Source organism: Saccostrea echinata, unplaced genomic scaffold (genome assembly GCF_033153115.1).
Source record: "Saccostrea echinata isolate AGI-Se365-2 ecotype Australia unplaced genomic scaffold, CSIRO_AGI_Sech_v1 ptg000054l, whole genome shotgun sequence".
In the NCBI taxonomy this organism is placed as follows: domain Eukaryota; kingdom Metazoa; phylum Mollusca; class Bivalvia; order Ostreida; family Ostreidae; genus Saccostrea; species Saccostrea echinata.
Window position 1 is genome coordinate 27,027,574 of NW_026889803.1, and position 19,942 is coordinate 27,047,515.

The 19,942-nt window shown below is 33.8% G+C and overlaps 2 protein-coding genes across 2 annotated transcripts in view; both read left to right on the forward strand.

Moving 5' to 3' along the window:
- Window positions 1-797: 797 nt before the first annotated feature.
- LOC133204746 (basement membrane-specific heparan sulfate proteoglycan core protein-like) lies at window positions 798-13,672 on the forward strand. The gene is made up of 5 exons (XM_061340487.1): window positions 798-1,047; window positions 4,900-5,053; window positions 10,285-10,450; window positions 10,858-11,041; window positions 13,448-13,672. Exons 1-5 carry the CDS (start codon window positions 955-957, stop codon window positions 13,670-13,672), a joined length of 822 nt encoding a protein of 273 aa, XP_061196471.1. The 5' UTR covers window positions 798-954.
- Window positions 13,673-13,790: 118 nt separating this feature from the next.
- LOC133172309 (basement membrane-specific heparan sulfate proteoglycan core protein-like) overlaps window positions 13,791-19,942 on the forward strand; it is a 58,681-nt gene continuing 52,529 nt past the window's right edge. Inside the window, exons 1-8 of the mRNA XM_061307171.1 lie at window positions 13,791-13,957; window positions 14,207-14,329; window positions 16,450-16,569; window positions 16,932-17,048; window positions 17,853-17,972; window positions 18,237-18,386; window positions 18,877-19,002; window positions 19,312-19,436. Coding sequence (XP_061163155.1) covers window positions 13,939-13,957; window positions 14,207-14,329; window positions 16,450-16,569; window positions 16,932-17,048; window positions 17,853-17,972; window positions 18,237-18,386; window positions 18,877-19,002; window positions 19,312-19,436 — 900 coding nt within the window. The 5' untranslated portion in view covers window positions 13,791-13,938. The remainder of the gene's footprint in view (window positions 13,958-14,206; window positions 14,330-16,449; window positions 16,570-16,931; window positions 17,049-17,852; window positions 17,973-18,236; window positions 18,387-18,876; window positions 19,003-19,311; window positions 19,437-19,942) is intronic.

The window sequence follows — 19,942 nt, forward strand, 5'->3', positions numbered from 1 at the left end:
TTTTCAAAACTATACTACGTGTCTGTTTTCTATGAGTTTTCAGAATTTTAAAAATTAATTTGTGTTCATTACATGTAATGATAAAGAAGGTAAGTTGACATGTATGGTCCTTACTATTTCTGTTCTGAATGAACACTTCAAGGCCCTCTGAATGGGGTGGGTGCGATCGCACCCCTGTCCCCACCGGGTGACCCACCCCCTTTTTGACAAAGAGTCAGTCATCTCTCAGATATAGCAAGTTTTACATGAAAAAGACTTCCATAATTCAACAGAACTTCAAAAACTACCCATTTCTTTAAAAAAGAAAAATCTGGTTTAGGGGAGGGTATACCCCCCCCCCCCCAAAACTCCCCTGCACCCCTTTTTCCGAAAAAAAAACCCCACAAAAAACTGGTGATAGCTTAATGCGTCATTCATGTAGAAACTATGTAATGAAAAATAAAAACAGGAAAACCTCCCAAACAGTGAATATTGTAGTTAAAATTGGTTGACAGTTATTGACCCCCATAAAAATTGCCTCGCCAATACTACCCGTAATTCGGTCACAGACCTTATCAATCTGCAAATGTCATTTACATGTCGCGTGAAATATTTTTACTCTTATATAGCATAATTTGGAAGTAATTGCCACTTAATAAACAAAGAAAGAAAAGATGACAAGAATGTTAATTGCGTTATTGAAGTTTTAAGAAACAATTAACTCTTGGTAACGAACTTATTTAGGTCACCCGGTGGATTCCACTTCACGTGTGTGTACGAGGGCGTGCGATCAACCGAGGTAAGAGTTGCAGAGTATCACTTCTGTGCTGAAGGCGGAGAGAGACTCCGATGTTTTTCTTTAGGCGAATGCACTAAAGAGAGAACGTTTGTTTTCTTCTTCACAGAGCAAGTCACGGATCGTTATTAGCCAAGAGTCCTCACGGTGGGGGAAAGTTTGCACCTCTTTTGCGGAGGATGTCTGCTGCTAAGTCGCTACCCCACGGGCTGCTAATAGGATTAGTCTTTGTGTTGCTCATTGTTCAGGGAACTGTGAATGGGGAGTCTTCGGTAAGTCGTATAATTGTGCTGTAATTAAACTATTAAATTACGCAGAGTTGACAAAAATGAATGGAAATATCCTTTTCTCTGGATGTTAAAGTCAACGGACCACTTGATCTCTTTGGCTTTAAAAGCATTTAAACTTTTCATTCACAGAGTTTGCTTAGGTAAAACAAATTTGGAAAAATCCGTCGAGCCCTTAGCGACTGTGTGCATTTTGCGCATACTTCATAATTTTCGCTTAGCCAAAAGATCGCTCTTTCTCTCTTTCTGGATGTTTCTGTTTTTTGGTAACCTAAACTCTAAACAATTTTCTGTTGTTCTAAATTACCTGTCAGGTTTTTGATGATTAACACCTGGTGTCTGAAGGGGGTATTTGTTTAGGTATATTAGTAAATATTTGTATAAATATAATTACCCTCCTCTAAAAACACAAAAAATGGAAACTTTTTACTCTAAAGGTGATATGAATAAATTTTGCAACTATGATATTTTTTTTTCAGAGGCAATTAGTATTTTAGTGTAAACAGATCATAGGTCGCAAAACAGTATTGAATGCGATTGATTGTTAAACTTATTTTTTTTTCACTATTAGCAACTTTAAATGGGGAGCATAGTTAAGAGGAAGGGTAATATTTCCCAAATGTTTTAAATAAAATGTTTCCCCCCTTTCCTTAGAATAACACTACGCAGTTGATAATTAGGGCAGTATTCTTATAATGCACAGCCTAGAAAATCGAAATAATGGAAAAGGTGAAGTAAAAATTAAACCAACAGTGTAATTGGCTTAATAATGTAACATGCTGAGTTGGTGTGGTCTAGAAGTAAAAAACTGCTGGTTAAGCATCTGTTTTCTCTACATACAACTAATTTATAACCAGTGGGGATACCTGCTGTAGTAAAAGCTAAATAGAAAAATATATGTATTTCCAATATCAATAAAAACTACAAGAGTTTACCAATAAAGTTATTTATCTTGGAAGAAATTGCGTCTGGCTGAAAAACATGGAAAGTAGGAATGTATCGCTGAGCATTTAGGGGAAAGGGGCCTTGTAATTTCAGGAATAGCTTCTGTTCATGAAAAATAAAACTTCTTAGATATGTTAGATACAGTGCTTTACAGTTAAAGTTAATTGCATGTTAAATTATTTCCGAGGGAGTTTAAAAGCAAAAATAGTATTTTCATGTACAGCTTTGCAAATGTCTTAAAATCAAAGAGCAGAAAAGTTCTCAATAATTTTTCTCTATATAGTCACAGTTGATATTGGACCTTGGAATTGTATTCAGGTTCTTCCATTTCATTTGCCCATCCTCCCCCTAGTCAGAACTAGAATTCCCTTACCTTTTACTGTGTTTAATTTGTTTATAATGCTTTTTGCTTATACATGTATAAAATGCACCATGATATAGTAGACATGAATATTGGAGAAGCCAGTAACGTTTCGCAATATAGATCACAACTGATTAACTTATTTTTTTGCTTTTCGCGTTGGAAATGGAGGGACTATAAGGTTTCCACTCTCTAATGAGAATTGGCTGAGGTGAACAAACCAGTTTCATTTTCACTTAACTCAGAAGGTTTATTGTACCAGTGGGATTGTAGACAAAATGCCTACCCATTTCCCAGGCATTTTCAGATCTATGTACCATGAAATTGTTAAATGATCTGTGAATTGATGGTCAACCTATAGTGTGACCAAAGGGTTGTAAAACCAATGCGATGACCACACCACAATGCCTGGGTCCAAAGATCAATTTATAGTTGCCCACTTGCCAGGCTTAATTCTCCAATACTTGTTTTATAAATCTGTTATCTGACAATCTTATCAGGTAATTTACTTATCTTTTTGAATAAGAAGCTGATTTGATAAAGGGAGATGGAGTGAAAATTGGAGAGAATGCCAACTTGTTTGTCCTCTGGCATATGTAATATCAAGGTAGCATATATTTTAGATCAATTTTTCATAAAATATACAATTTGAGAAATGATTAAAAATTTTGATATAAGTAGGAGGATTAGGAATTTTAAGGGTATATTAATGCCAAAGTGTTGAATAAATGTATGTTGAGAAGAATCTTAAGTTAGATATGCCATAAAATTCTTGTATATCCCACACATTATATAAGAGCTTTAATTTACTGTAAAAACCACAGAGAACGGGTTTTCATATTTGTGTAAATTCTTTCCATGTTCCATTGATGCTTCAGAGTATAGGTTTGAGAAAAATTTTAAAAAGTTGAAATGGTGTACATCTATATTGATTCCGAGGAATTCCCATGAATGTACTTTGAATAGAGGGTTGGAAATAGAGGCAAATAAAATGCTCATTTGGAGACCTCTTCTGGAGCAGGTCTTTGCATCTTGAATGATGGCACTATCTTTGATGATATTGTCAGATTACATGTACATGTATACTTGAAAAAAAATCTTGTGGATTTAAATGTCATGAATATATTGCCTGTATGTTGTTGTAGATAACTTTTCATAATTTCAGTCAAGTGGATAAAAATGCCGATGTTTTTAATATTAAAGACTGGAGCCAGACAAAACAGCTATTGAATGAGTAAATAGATTAGTCATCTGGTTAAGATGCTGTGAAGATATAAAGTAATGTGGAAGCAGGTCTGACTAAGCTTTTAATTATTTTTCTGTTGACGATGGGGTAAAGAGATTGAAAAGTGCAGGAAAATGCAGAGCTAGTTCAATCCAGGTGTCTTGTGAAACATAAGCATATGCCAAAAAAATGTATGATTTGCAGGTGTGTTGCTATATTCCAGAAAAGACACTAGGCTATTAAAGTGAATTTTAGGTCAGAAAGGATAAAGAAAACCTGCATGCAATCTTTTCCTCTTCATTTATTATAAAAGATAAAAACCAAGGAAGCTATGCAAAGTTTGAGCCTGAGAACCAGTTGCAAAATATATAAACGTGATGATCGTACATGTGGTAATTTAGGGACGAAGTTTTTTTTTAAAAAAATGATGGTTCAACTGGTTTGCTAAAGTTGCATTCTGTAATTTATCTTTATGCCTTGTCCAGCTATTTACCTCATATTTCACATTGTTGTATACTTGTGTACCAATGAGGGAGAAAAATGCAGTGGATAAGTACAGGATTTGACCCTGGGCCCCCTTTAACACTATATAGTCAGGTAGCTATCTGGCCACCATTGATCAAATCTGCCTGAATTCCACAATCCCCCCTCCTTGAAGGTCTTTGATCCCCCTGAAGACACTGACCCAGGCTCTTCCCTGGCAGATCTTTTATCTATCACTTCCAGGGCATGGCACAGCACACCAGATGTAACTGAAGAGAAGAAAAAATGTGATGGACCAGATCAGGATTCAAACCTAGGCCCCATGAATCATTAGGCAGGTGCTCTACCAACTGAGCTATTTGGCCACAGGTGATTCTGAAATTCTGGTCTAGTCTGTTGCATTCTTCTCCCTTGTCTGTTACACTTGGTGCCATGCCATGTCCTGGAAATGACAGGTGAAAGACCTGCCTGGGAAGAGTCTGGGTTGGTGTTTTTTGGGGCAAAGATGTTTAAGGAGGGAGGAATGTGATGGTCCTCTCCTGTTACAATTTTATAGTGTTTCATGACTTGACCCCAAGTCATTTCAGATAGGTCAAGGTGATTGTAGCTCTTGAGCTGTATTTTCAAAGCCATGATAGATGAATTGATACTTCGCACCAAAGAGTTCAGTTTACATGATCTTGATGCAAAGTCACCTTTCTTTGGTGAACATCATTGTTTACCCATTGAAATAAAAGATGGGTACTGGTGGGTATGGGGATGGATTTTTTCCTGTAATCAATTCAATGATGACTTTCTAACTTTGTCTTAATCTTTTGTATAGGAAAAGGACTTTGAGTTTGATGATGTACAAGTTGTAGTCCAGAAGAGATCTGTAGAAAATACATTGAAAGATGATGAGGATTTTTTACAAGATGAAGGTTCAGGTGACGTGGAGGGCAGTGGAACTGGAACCCTTGTGCCTCCAACAGTACCAGGTTAGTTTTACTACATTACCTTGATGATATAGAAACTTACCACAGTACCAAGGTAGTGTAGCTACCATACCATCATAATACAGAAGCTTCCCACAAAACCAGGCTAGTGTAGCCACTACCACAGTACCAGGTATAACGATTTATCAGAGTACCATGTATAGCCACTTACTAAACTACCAGGTATAAACACTTACCACAGTAACAGATATAGCTACACAGTACATGTACGAAATATTTCCACTTATCACAATACCAGATATACATGTATCTACTTACCATATTGGAATAGTACCAGATATAGCCACTTACCAGAGTGCCAGGTATAGCCACTTACCACAGTACCAAGTATATTTATTTACCATATTACCAAGTATATCCACTTACCACAGTGCCAGGTATTATTAGTTATCCAGGTCCAATCAAGGGTGTATGGGGATTTACCCCGGGTTTTTTTCAATACACCCTGAGGCCAAAGTAATCCCTACACCCTTGATTGGACCTGGATAAAGAATTTATTTCCTATGTACCCAAATAAATTCTTTGTAAACAAGTCCAATCAACTGTGTTTCAAGCTATCGATAAGATTTACTACGTCCTACAATGCATCGTGACGTCATATTATTGCTTTTTATCATAGAGAAACTATGCATTGTGATGTCACGTTTTTTATCCCAGGCTCAAGTCGGGTGTGTGGAAATTTACACCCGACTTTGTAACCAATCAAAGCTCGTGTTACAAGCTACATAGGAAATAAAGATACTCACCTCAGGACATGTTGTGTGTATTTACTTACTGTAGACAAATCAGATCTGAGTAATACCCTTAAAAATACAGAAAAATGGAGATTCTCCCACATTTTATTGTTACTCTTTGTCATGGAAATGTCTAAAACAAGTGGTGTATTTTTAGTGCTAATGGAGCATTTGTCTTGGAATGATACTTCTTTCATATAACAATTGCATAATTGTTGCATACAGAAAAACAAGTCACTCTTTATTGGTGGCATATGTGTTTATGATGGCTTACAATACTGATATAGTGAACACAAATGCTTATACTGAAAGGTTTGTTTTGCTAGTTTATCAAGTACAAGGCTTATAGAGTCATTTATTTTTGACAAAATACTGCAATATGCAGATGCAAAAAACCTAGCGATAAACTGTATGAGATGTGTCAAATTCCAGATAAGAGAATTTGCCTCCGAGAATCTAGGATGCAAGGATTAAGGGTGATAAATCATTCACCTGTTCATATTGGCAGTATAGAAACACCAGGTTAACAGATTAACATTGTGATATTTTGACTCTTATCTTTTGATGGCTCATCAGACAGTCTACCTGGGACAGGGAATGCTCCCTGAGTCTCCGTCAGCCTCGTACTGGCCCCCTTAAGCATTGGCTTATGACCAGACCCAGCATTTGTTTATATACCTTGCAGGTTAGAAGATAAAAAGTGTACAGTTTATGAAGTTTTAGTAATCTCCTTAATGCTTCTCTTTACACAAGATAATATATGACTCCTTGACGTCCATCTGATCTTTGGGGTTGCAAAAAATTTATTGCTACTTACTATGTTGCAAGAGTAATTAACAAGATATACTTGTTTGTGTAGCCAAGCTGCACATTCGTTTTCATCACCCATGATTGTTAACTGTGTTCTGCGTCGATCAGTCTAGCAAAAAATACGGGAATATCTTGTATCTGTAGAACGAAGATGTCTGAATGTATTTTTCCATGCAGTGGCTCTATATGTGATTAAGGGCTTTGAAATGCCTTGGTTCAGGAAACTCCTTTAATCCATTAACCGTGGTACTTTGTGTAAATCTTTTTTGAAACGTAATCTAGGAAATATCTCTTACAACTGTACAATATCAAAAGTAACGTAATGAAAGATTAAATAAGATTGTAGATGAGGGTGCATCTATTAGAGAGTCACCAAGGACAAACAGCTACAAAGCAGTATTATGACTAATTGTAGTGAGAAAGTACTTAATAAATATATCACATACATACTTGCCAAGGAACCACAGATAATTTGCAGTGGTAATTAATATAAACAAATTTACATGCAGGTACAGCTGCAAGTGATAATTCTTTTAGAGGAGTTTATAAAAAAAATAGCAATAGAAATTGAATTTATATAGCCAAGAACATATAGATTAAAATTATTTATGCCATAAATGCATTTTTTTTTTTTTTTTTTTTTTTTTTGGATACAAGGTTTTATTGTAAAGTGCATTAGATAATTTATATTATCAAAATAAAATACCTAGATATGATTTTCATTAAGCCCCTAATACATGTAATTTACAATCTGTGATCATTCATTTAATAATATAATGAATTATGAAGAAACTTGAATGTGACAGAATGGCTAATGAATATTTTGAGACTCCTAGCTCTGACACAAATACCCTCCTACTAGATGACCCTCCCCACACATCATAATATAAAAGCAGGAGTAAGAGTCAGGTTAATTAATGGTCCTTCTACGGACATTTATCCTCCCTCTCTTCTCAAACAAACAAAAGCTATGATTAGCTCTGGAGTACTTCTTCAAAATAAATTTAGCAAATCCCAAATTCATAAGGGGAAAATTTGAAAGGAAACAATCTACTGTATAAATCATAAAACAATGGTGTTTTTTAATTAACAAAATGAGGTACATATAATATTACAGATGGCCTTATATGTATAAATGTTACATTTTATGAAGGTTTGCAAAGGAAAGTGCATTTTGGCTAAAGCTTGTCCACTTTCTCTAAAGAGAATATGAATATGAACTTAACTTCAGGGTCAGGTATTACACTATATAGTATTCAATCTTACACCTTCTGGTAAAAAAAAAAAAAAAAAGATCCAGCTTTCCTTTTCATATAACAGTAAAACTCAGTGATAAAAAACTTACTTAATAATGAAATCTTGGTTAGGTGACATTTCACTTGGTTTCTTACTTTGCTATGAAGAATTTCAGTTATAAGGAAGGAAAATTCGAGTTCCCAGTGACTTCTATATAACCGAGTTTTACTGTATAAAGATTTATTTACTAGATTAATAAGGTATGCATGCATGAATAATGGTTTTAAAATTACCAAAAAAATACACATTCTTTCTTTCCATCACATCATAATCCATGTAATTAAGATAAGTAATAAGCTTGATTGACACATGACAGCCTTAATTTCTATTTTCAACTTGGTAACGAGACATGCACTTGAGTATGCACAAAGAATTCTGGTTTAGCAGCCAGAGATAATTAGCTGATACTGCTGCTGAAATCAACTCTATTTAGAATCCCTCAGCAGTCAATTTCTGATAAAAACCTTTCACTTTCTGTACACATACAGAGGTTATGATAATCCACTATATTGGGGAAGACAGATTTTTTTTTTATCAGTGAAACTTGACAGGTACTAGCATTGGAGTTCAGGTTTCATAACATTTAAAGTAGTCTCCTTGTATTTCAGCAAAATAAGGACCATATTCTTCTTCAGAAACCCTGCATGATATTTGTGTTTTTTCTGATGCTAACACATTTTTGCAAGACATATGAATTTTTTTTGGGGGTGGGGAGGGGGCGTATCAGAAAATATTTATTTCTTGGGTTTTAAATGTACAGTAAATTTCTCAGTCATCATTTTAATTTGTCAAAGTTTAAGAATCATACATCCGGCATTTTTCAAGTTTCAAAATTTGTAGACCACATGCATTTAAGTATTTGAGGGCTCAAACTCGCTGCACAAATCAGCCAAGTCTGGATGCTTGGCAGTTAATAGTAAATGTCATGTAGCTCTATTCATAAACTCGATAAAATTTTGAAGTGACTTGTTGAATAAGATTTCATGAAATCCCTGTATTGTCATATGTCTAGACAATCTATTCATGAGAGAGGATTTTAAAAGAAAATATAAATTTGAGTGCAGTTTAGGTATCTGTGATCTTTAATAGATAGTCAGGTGCTATAATTGTGTCATTATATACAAATGCCTGGGGATCAGATATTAAAATAAGACACCTTTCCATTTTACACCTGTTGGTAAATTTTGGTCAGATTTCTATATAAAAAGTTGAATCTACAGTGTAGATCTGCTTTAAAAAGGAAATTTTTTAGATCGTAAAATAACTTGATCTAAATTCTTGTAATTTGTTGATTTTGGCGTAAACACTGAAAAAATAAGTGTCTGAGCATGTTGTTAATTTAAGATAAACGAAATTGAAGAATTGTTATGACTAGCAATTAGTGATAGTAGTGAGTCCTTGGGGGGGGGGGGGGGGGGGCAAAACTCCTTTCAATACATATCATTAGTGACACAGGTCTTCATGAGTTTTTGAATTTTCCTTGAAGGTATGACTGTATAATTTTCACCCAGGCAGTAGTATGTCTTTGTGAAAAGTATCATAAACTTTTGAAACTGAAATACAATACTTACTTTTCCAACTATTCATTTATTTCATTGAAATACACAGATTTGACAAACTGAACTAGGGTTCAATTTTTTTCCCAAATTTTAGAGTAGTGCCATATGGCAGTATTACTCATCAGTTGTAGTACTTGAAGACATGAACTTAGAATTTCTTTCAAATAAATCTAAACGAAAAAAGAAAAAAAGCATCTTACGTAAATATATGTCTTCATTGACATGAGGTGCTCGCTCTGTGTGAAATAACAACTTTTCTAGTGAACATTTTTATATAATTAAATTTTCTTATCATGATGGAAGCAGCAAGAACTCATCAAGATCTACAGAATGATGTCTTTTTACAATGTTTACATTTCTATATATTTTTCCTTAAGATTCTTTGCAAATTAGAATTGAACTACCATGAACTACCATGTATGAGCATGAATATCTCCATTGTGAAGTCATAATACTGTACTTGGCATCAAAACTATAGTGAAAATTGTTTTATTTCAAAAATGATAGTTGAATAACAAAAATTTGTGGCAAGTCATCAGATAAATAATGTAAATATAACTACGACTCTTCATGCTTGCATATTTATCATAATGTGCTGAAGCGTTTCATGATAAATATGCCAGCATGAAGAGCTGTGGTTCATGTCCTCATGAATTTTCAAAAATTAAATTTATTTCTCAAATAAACAATTGTTTTAGAAGGTTATTTCTCACTGTTTTAGAGGAGTAAATTTTAAATACCATGTTTGATAATTCATAAAGTTATTCTACTATAGTTCATATTTTAAAAACAAATATTTTGTTTTTGATTTCAGAATTCTTCCGAGCTGTGATAAACATTACCAGCGAGTTTTACACAGATGACCTTGGGGACCGTACATCAGTGGCTTACAGGGATTTGTCCGGTAAAGTTACCTCGGCCATAGAACTTCTGTACGAGAATGTTCCAGGACAGCAGACTATTGTGGTGCTCGAATTCAGGTACGGTACTTTACGTTTCCAGAATATTTGTCCATGCTGTCACCAAACCATGCAGGCACAAACTAAGGATCAGGTCCTAAAACTATGACAGCATCTCACCAACAAAATTTAAAAATTAACTTCTTATTGAAAGCTCTTTTTTTTTGATCAGAACATTTTTCTGATCAGTCGTATTTGAGAAATACCTACCAAACAAATTGTATAAGAAGAAATAAACTAAAATTGAAAACTTCAGTAATCTGTAAAATCGAAAGAGCAAATTTGGCTTTTGTGTATTTCAGTACTCATGTTCTTTTTTTTTTTTTTATTATGTGCATGTATTGTCAAGTATTTAGGTCTTTAATTTTAAATTTGGGAAAAAAGTTTACTTGTATTGTAAAACGAATATTTTTTTTATTCTATTTTAGCCCAGGATCATTAATGGTGACATTTGATTTGGGATCACAAGGATTTAATGATCGTTCTGTGTTATTTGATACACTTAACAATGCCCTACAGAGTGGAGTTATTTCCCCTTTCAGTGTTAGTCCAGTTGGATTTGAGTTCAGGCCCTTGCAAGGTAAGGTATACATGTGTTTCAGTCTCACTAAAGTATGAAATGTAGAAAGACACAGGTTCTTTTCTTTCACCTCAGATGTCTTTTTAGAAGGGAAAAGGATTTTTATGTTTCTTCTCCAGTGTACATTGTTGTAAAGTGTTTAATAATAGTCACATGTACTAATACAAAGTTATAACAGTATCTCAGCATTTTCTTTTGTTTTCTGTTTTGTTCTCCTTTGTTCATCTTATCTAGATAATTAAATGAGTTTTTGTGTTCAAATCTTATCTAGCTCTTATTAGTTTCTTTTTGTGTATTAAAAACCAGAGAAGCTAAATTGCTTAGCCAAATTAACCAAACTTTGCATGTTTTCTGGGATAAAGAGTACAATGAGCACTCATTCTGGTACCACTAGGGAGGTCCAACCATCCAATTTTATACTCTTGGATTACTCTGTGAAAACTGTGGTACATGTCATACACTTTATTGCATTTAAAATTTTTTTAATTACAATGAAAATTATCCATGTACATTTTAGCTCAAAATTTGCATCACAATAAAAAACACTCACAGTAGTTGTCCAATCTAATTAAAATCAGACTTCTTAGATCTGCGCCATATACGGCGCAGATCTAAGAAGTCTGATTTTAATTGGATTGAGTAGATGTTAAACCTCAAGGGTAATTATCAACCCTGCAGTTCATGTGTAAGAAAAGTTATGCTCCATGCACGTGGTAGGTGCAATAGACAGGGTATTTGACAACTAGAGTTACTTGATTAAGTAACAAGGTACTCACTTAAAAGGAAAAATGGCATTTTACCATTTAAGATTTGACTTATTTGACAGTCTTTAGTAAAGTGAAATCAGTTTTTTTTTTAATGAATGGCAGTGTGTTGCAGTGGAAATTGAGATGGCAGTCAAAATGTGGACCAAAGATTTTTTATATGTAGTGAAGGTTGAAGTTTAATCAAATCATTTTAATCTATTCCCCAGCTAGAAATTCAGAATGAAAATGCAAGTAGGACAAATGGTCTTCAACAGGAATATAGGAACAATGGTGAAGAATTTACTTTTCAGCAAAAAGAAATCTAGAAAAAAAATTTATCTTAAGAATAAAACTAAATACTGTCAAGTCAAATTGTAAAATCTTGACATTTGTTGTACCAGTACAATGAATCCAAAATCTAAATATTTATACCTTTAGGTAGGAGCAAAATGACTTAGTAGTTGTAGGTGAAGTGTTTGGTCCATGGGTCATTGGGTGAAGTTTTTTTGGTGAATTTTTTGTTTATGGATCTCTTGTTTACAGTGATTTATTAGATTTTGTTTTTCTTTAGTTATAATAAAAAAAAATATTTTGCAATTTAGACATGTTAGACCCCAAATCACATGTGATTCTTCAAGGTTTGTACAAAGTTTGGCCATCTGACTTGGTTTTTTTTTTCTGTAACAAATTTGAAAGGTGTACAACTTTTTTCCATTCAGAGAAGTGCATTTGATATTTAACAAGACATGTGCTGCAAGACATTTCGCAATAACTAATGTAATATGGCACAACATAACTTTGAAGTTTATTAGCTGTTTGGTAACTGTTTTCCACCGCAGTAGTTGGGATTATTTTTAGCTACTTTGAATGCTAACTGAATGAGGTGTCTGTCAATTCTCTCAAAACATTGGAAAAAGTGAAGCAATTTCTTCATGGTTCAGCACAATTTTTCATAATAAGAAAAAAAAATCACTTCCTGACATAACATTCCATTTTTTAAAATCATTTCAAAGAAGTTCCAAATTCGACTTTTTTAAAATCTTATGTTACTTTCAAATTGGATCTTAAACCTTTGCAATACATTGCAGGATTTTTATTTTGTTTCAGAATATAAATTAATGTATATCAAGAATTGTGGATTGTGAATTGTACATTGTGAATGTGTGCTGTTTTAAATGCATGTACATGCATTTTATTTTTTTTTTTAAAGTAAAACTGAAGTGGTTTGGATAGAGTTTAGATTAAAAAAAAAAAGTTCTCATGAACATGATATTGAATTTTATATGCCTGATATAAGCAAACTTGAAGCAATGAATAAAAAGTCAAAATATGAGTAACAGGGGTCTCTTGGTATTTTACTGTGCATGTGAATAATTTGAGATAGGTTCTTTGTTTTGAATGTAAAGATAGTTAGAATAAAAATATGGAAAATTGAATGTAACATTATATATTTCAGGTGTTAGAACTTAAAGCATTTTATGTAGGTATTTTATATTTTAAAAGACTCCATTAACTGTAGCACCTTTAGTGTCATGATAATAGTTGAAATATGAATTCCCTTATAAATATAACAGACCTAATCTGTGATTGCTCTAATTAGTCTATAACCTAGAAATGTGGTTGATTTTGAATACACTAAATAAGTACATATATACTATATGGCGTGAAGTTTTATTATTTTCATTATTATAGATGGCAGTGTTTGTCCATCTTATGTTGGAAGAGACCCAGAGCCGCTACCCAGAACTGGGGACAATAGGGCCAATTTTCTCATCAACAATATCTTTCCCTGTCGTGGCTATGTCATTGGCTGGCAGTATTATAGAATCATTCCACGTTACTCAGGCTATGTGGGAATTTGGAGACAAACGGATGACTATAAATTTACCCTCATTGGAAAAACAGAGTTGCCGGTAAGAAACACTGTTGGAAACATCACGGTGACCCTCCCGACCCCCATCCTGGCTGAAAAGGGGGACTTCATAGGTATATTCTACCCCCGAGCAGTTGAGGAGGGTGTGGTAGCTAGTGCTACTGATGAAACCCCAGGAATCTCCATTAGGGAACTCTATATAAACTACTATGCTACTGCTTATGATGAAGATTTCACTGTTGGATCAGAGTTTAACCTGGAAAAAGTCACATTTGAAGAAACCAAAGCTACTTTTGCCATCAAAGCCATTATGGATTATACTTCCATAGGTGAGAAAACTTTTTGGTGATGTATTAAACCATGCCCCTCTTGTTTTGGTTTCCCTTCAGAGTTTGTTGACCCTGGATTATTCATCAAAACAAAAAACAGAAAAGAACTTTTTACTCAAAAATTTTTCTTCATAAGCCAATTTAACTCTTTATCTAGGTGTTGAATAAATATAGTAAACAGTGCACATTAAATCTGTTCAGGTATAAGATATGAAACACAAGCTATAAAGACTTTGCTGTACATTATAGGAGCAGTTCCCAAGAAATGCCTGCCTGATCAGTTCCAGTGTTCCAATAGTGAGTGTATAGATGGCAGATACAAGTGTGATGGCCAGGACGACTGCTTTGATGGATCAGATGAGAAGAACTGTCGTATGTATATAAGAAGCACAGGAATATAATTAAAATGATAATTCACTAGAGGTCAATGTGGATTCATAATTTTTTTTACTAATGTTGAAAACTAGGATTTATGTGGCAGATGGATGGTTTTTAATTTAAATTAAGAATTTATTCATCTGGATACAGTATTTATCTTGGTGCAAATTATGCATGTTGTTTTCTATATAATTTGAAACATGAGGGAGTGGGGTTGGGGATGGGGGGAGAGGGTCTCGATGAAAACAATCAAGAGAGAAGAAGTAATGAAAGCTACAGTCACATTTACCAAATGTTCAAAGGCAGATATGCTACTGAACATGATTTCTGAGTATTAATGTCGGGCAGTCAGACAGGTTCATTAGCTACTGGTCAGATAGCTCTGTGTAGCACACCTTATCTGGATATTAGGGGACCCAGGTTCGAATTCTGGTCAGGTTCATAGCATTTAATCCCTAGCATAACCGTAACCTAGGTACATGTATATATACTGGTACTATTAAATTGCTGCTTATTATTGGTGTCATTGATGTCTGCAGGTGAAAATTTTTGAAAATATGTTGAATTTCTGTTTTGGACTATATAAGTGTAGTGTAAAGTATGTATATTTCATTCATTTTTACAAATTACAAACATGGCAGCTGGATGTTACGTACAGCAGTAGCTGACAAAATGTCATTTTTTATGCCCTCTTAAATGGAGATATAGAGGGTATTTTCTTGATCTTTATTACTTTGACTATGGTCATAGTTGTTGATTAAATATTGTAGTTAGAGACAGTGGAGATGAAGGTTTCATACCAGGTCAAGTGCACAACTGACAGGTCAAAGGTGCAGTTTTTGTCCCCAATGTTCACAAAAAGCAGGGACATTAATTTGAGTTTGTATGTCTTTCATGCTGTATGTCTGTACATGTAACACTTCAATTTTTGGATGATATCTCTAGAAATCCTTTAACTTTTGCAATGAAATGTTATATTTAACCTCCCTATGACTTAAAAAAGACCTCTACTGATTTTAAGGTCAAGGTCAAGGTTAGAAATCCATTGGTTTCCAAATTATAACTTTTGGTAACTGTAGTTCTCATCAACTTTTTCAATACAATTTTATGTCATAACTTCATATGACTTTAAGATAACCCTTGCAAATTTGAAGTCAAAAGATTAAAGGTCAAGGTCAAAAATATATATTACATAAAATGGTTTCCAGATTATAACTTAATTAAGTCCACTTTGAGGTTAAGCAATATGACATTTAAGGAGATGACTCTCTCTAACTTAGGAAAGACCTCTATTGAATTTAAAGCCAAAAGATAAAAGGTCAAAGCCAATAGTTCTTTTCTTTCTCAATCTGCATTTTTTTTTAGGTGTTCCATATACTTATCTTGTCCTTTAGGGACATTGTTTGTCTGAATTAGCTTGTTCTTTTGTTGGACTTTGTTTTTTATCTAAGACATTGTTTACTAATAGATCTTTGCTCAATCACAGTTCTTGTGAACAGATTTAAAGCGATATGAGTGGAATATAAGAATTGTTCCTATAGTATGATAAATATCATCTTCAGATCATTTGGTAAAGGTCAATATGAAAGGCTTTCATGCAGATTCAGTGTTGTATCATTAGTGAATCAGAAATTTATGCTTCTTTTCTTTGTGTATGTGAGTAATTTGAAAATATGACTAATATTGTGTAGGAGTAAGTAACAAAAAAAAAAAATACTTAATGGCCAGAACACACATGGTGTGTTATTAGGCACATCTAGTTAATTGCTTTTGACATTTTCATTTGTTGGAAGGGTATAATTTCTGTGCACCTGTCATGTTAATTTAGCCCTGCAACAAATATCATAGTAATAAAAATGAGTCAAATGTAAATATTATTGTCATAAAAATTACGAAGGAACATTTATGAGACTATTAAGAAAAAAATCCAAGATTATAGAAGAATGAATGAAAATGAAACATTTATAAGACTAGATAAAAAAAATCCCAAGTTTTCAGAAAATTAGATATACAGTACATGTACATGCATTTGTTATTTAATGAAAGGAGAGAAAATACAAATGATGAGCTTCTTTCTTAATTATCTGAAATATTTTTACGACCACCTGTTGTAGCTGTGACGGTGTGTGCCTCTGATGAGTTCAGGTGTAGTGATAATAGGCAGTGTATTCCTGCGGCCTTCCGCTGTAACCTCCAGCCAGACTGTTTAGACGGCAGCGACGAGGAGAGATGTGGTATGTGTGACCAAATCATGTCTGAGTGTCGGACGCTCTCTCAATATATACTCGAGGGTTTCAAAAGTATGATTGAGAGGTGCTCATTTTCATGTGTTTTATTCTTGAAAATAATGCATAGATTTGAAATTTTAATATAAATTTTGGGGTCTTTTTCCGACTTAAAAATATGAATTTTGGGGTCTTCTTCTGACTGAATAACAAGAATTAACTCTGGAGAAATTCTCTGTGTCATTTTTTTCCCACACTGTGTGGTATAATAGAATTTGGCATAAAGGAATGAAATGGCAAGTGATTCAGTCTGGCAAACAATCCTGTAAACAAACTTGGAATAATCAAAGCTTTGTTGTTTTCTGCTGTAGAGCCGCAGTGTAAGGCACAGGAATTTAAGTGTGATGACGGGACCTGTATCGATTCTGAGTTTAGGTGTGATGGCGTGCCTGGCGATTGTCCGGATAACTCAGATGAAGCTCGCTGTGGTACTTGTATAGATAATGATATCACTGTATATAATAAAGAAAGGAAATTGTCTAGATTAAAAACCTGTATAATTCTAAGATTGTCAAAAAGGGTTGTGACAAAATCCTTGGAGAAAGATTGATTAGAGGTTTTAATGCCTACCAACCAATGAAACCATTTCAAACCAAAAAAAAATTGTGTGTTTAATATTATCTTGTAAAATAAACAAATACAAATAAAAGATAAAAATTCATAGAAGCATTTTGAAAATCTAAGATCTTTATACTTTATTAAGATATAAAAATGATTTTAATAAGTCTTTGGGGAAAAAAGTTTTTATGCATACATTAAAGAATGAATTTCTTGTGATCATTGGATATGCCATAATATTTAATAATTGTACATAGTTACACACACATTAAGAAAATTTTGGTCTCTTATATAGTCATGTAATTTAAAAAAGGCCTATAATTGATAATTGTTTTCTTTTCATGCTTCTTGTAATGGGAGACTGTAAACATGGAAATTTATGTGTGGAATGTAATTAATTTACACTATAAACACATGATAAGAAATCTTTTGCTGAACATTCCTCAAGTACCAATATTTGTGTACATATTTTATTCAGTATTATCAATACATTATATTTGTATGTGTATAAGTGGAAATAACCCCGATGTGTATGGATTTTGCTATTAATTTGTGTAATTAACAACACATGTAAATGTCCACATTTATAGTAAATGAAGTCTTAGTACTTGAAGAAAAAAGGCCATATCAGAATACAGAGTACTAGACAAAGTATAACTTGTTTTTTTAAACAGGGGGTACATCTCAGTCCTGTCCTGAAGGCCTGTTACGATGTGATAATGGAGATTGTGTCGCAGGAAACAGATGTGACGGACTCCCAGAATGCCGGGACAACTCTGACGAGAAAAACTGTGGTAAGCTGAAGTGGAAACAACTCTTATTCCTTTTTTTATGGAGAATATTAATGGCACTACATTTTGAAATGTATGTATATTTTGGAGATGTAAGATACAAGATGTATTGCTGTTTGGGTATAAAGTTGCACTCGCAGTATATAGATTCTTATATTTGAGCTGTGTGGTTTAACTTGAAGTTGATCCATAATCCTAAGAGTAGAATTATATATGTTTCCTCTATAAATTTGGGCACTTTTTCATTAAGATACATTATTTACATAGAAACCAGCACACTCCCTCCAACATTAGCTCCAGAAATCTGCACAGAAACTGAGTTCCGATGTAACGATGGAATGTGTATGCCAAAGGACTTGATATGTGATGGAACCCCGGATTGTGACGACCAGTCAGACGAATCTCAGACATTATGTGGTGAGCTCATATACTGAGGACCTTGAGAACATTCGAGGAATGAATTGAAATTGTATTTTCACTTATTGATACTCAACCATATTGATTTTATAAAGATTTACCCAAAATCAAAGTCTTTCACTTTCTCTTTCATTGACAATAGAGCAAATTACTTATATGTTCCCTCTAGAGCATTTAATTTTGCTACTTTTTACAGGTGAATTTACAGAGCTTTTGAGATTAAAAAAAAATAGCACATGCATGTACATACACTTTAAGTACTACCATTCATGATCCCTAGTGTTTACCCATAACTGTTGAAGCTAGCATAAATTATGTAATGTTTCAATATCATTGCAAAATGTCATTTCAGGTTATTTGCCAGACATTCACCATACTGGATAGATTCATGCAGACTTTTTAATGCCAAATAGTTATGGCTAATTATTTTTATTGTTTTTTACTTAATTAACACCCAAAGTTTTATTTGGTGTAAAACTTGAAATTGTAGGAACTTCTACTGTCTGTCCTGAGGGACAGTTCCGATGTGACAATGGGGAGTGTGTGAGGACGGATGCACCCTGTAATTTTGTCCAGGACTGTACAGATGGCTCAGATGAGGCTGTCAGCACCTGTGGTAAGTGTAACACAAATAAGCAGGTATTGAGTGTTCTTCATTCAGGTTAGATATTCAGTCAAGATACCCATGAAATCTAAAGGGTAGAGTCACAAAAAAAAATGGAAGAAAGAATTAAATTACCAAATTTGAAATCTTAGTTTTACTCCCTGGTGGAAAGCAATAATGCACAGCATTCACACTATCATGCATTGAAATTGGGGATTACATCAGAATTATTTATGTTATTGTTGAGGGTTTTTATCTGAAATATCACTTCACTGGAATGCCAAGTAAAGTGGAGAAATACATTATTTTGTTTACGTATAGGTGTACGTGTTCAACTTGATATAACCAAGTCTCAACAAGTTTACAATGAAGGAGAAACTGCTGTCTTTAACTGTGTAGCTACAGGAAATGTTGGAGTCACAATAAGATGGAGGACCAAGGAGGGGGTAGGTATTTTTGGGAAAAAAATTTGTATCCTCAACAGTGGTATGCTTATAGTACCACCGACATAAGGTAAATTGAAGTTAGTCCCAAATTCAAAGTTTTTTTTTGTCCATTCTTTTTCCACAAATACAAGGCTGTCTGCTGCAAGGTTCACTCATTCTCATAAATTTTAATGAGAAACATTTAACCAATGGAATAATTATCTGATGCTATTTTGTCGAAAACCTTTGTCCATTGAAAATGATCAGTCTATCCTCTGTTTGGATGCAATTTGATTTTGGAACAATGTCAGTGTGCAAAAGTTTAACCTCTCAGGGATTGAGAGTATAACATCTTTAATCATTCCATAACTGTAAAAGAGAAACATTAGTAACTCATGTCTGTACTGCTAATAACTATATAGTGCTGTCATGACTTGACCTAGGGTAATTTCTGAGGTCAAGATCATGAGCATAGGAAGTACAAAAGGTATGTCTGGTCTATAATGATATATATAAGAAATAAGAGA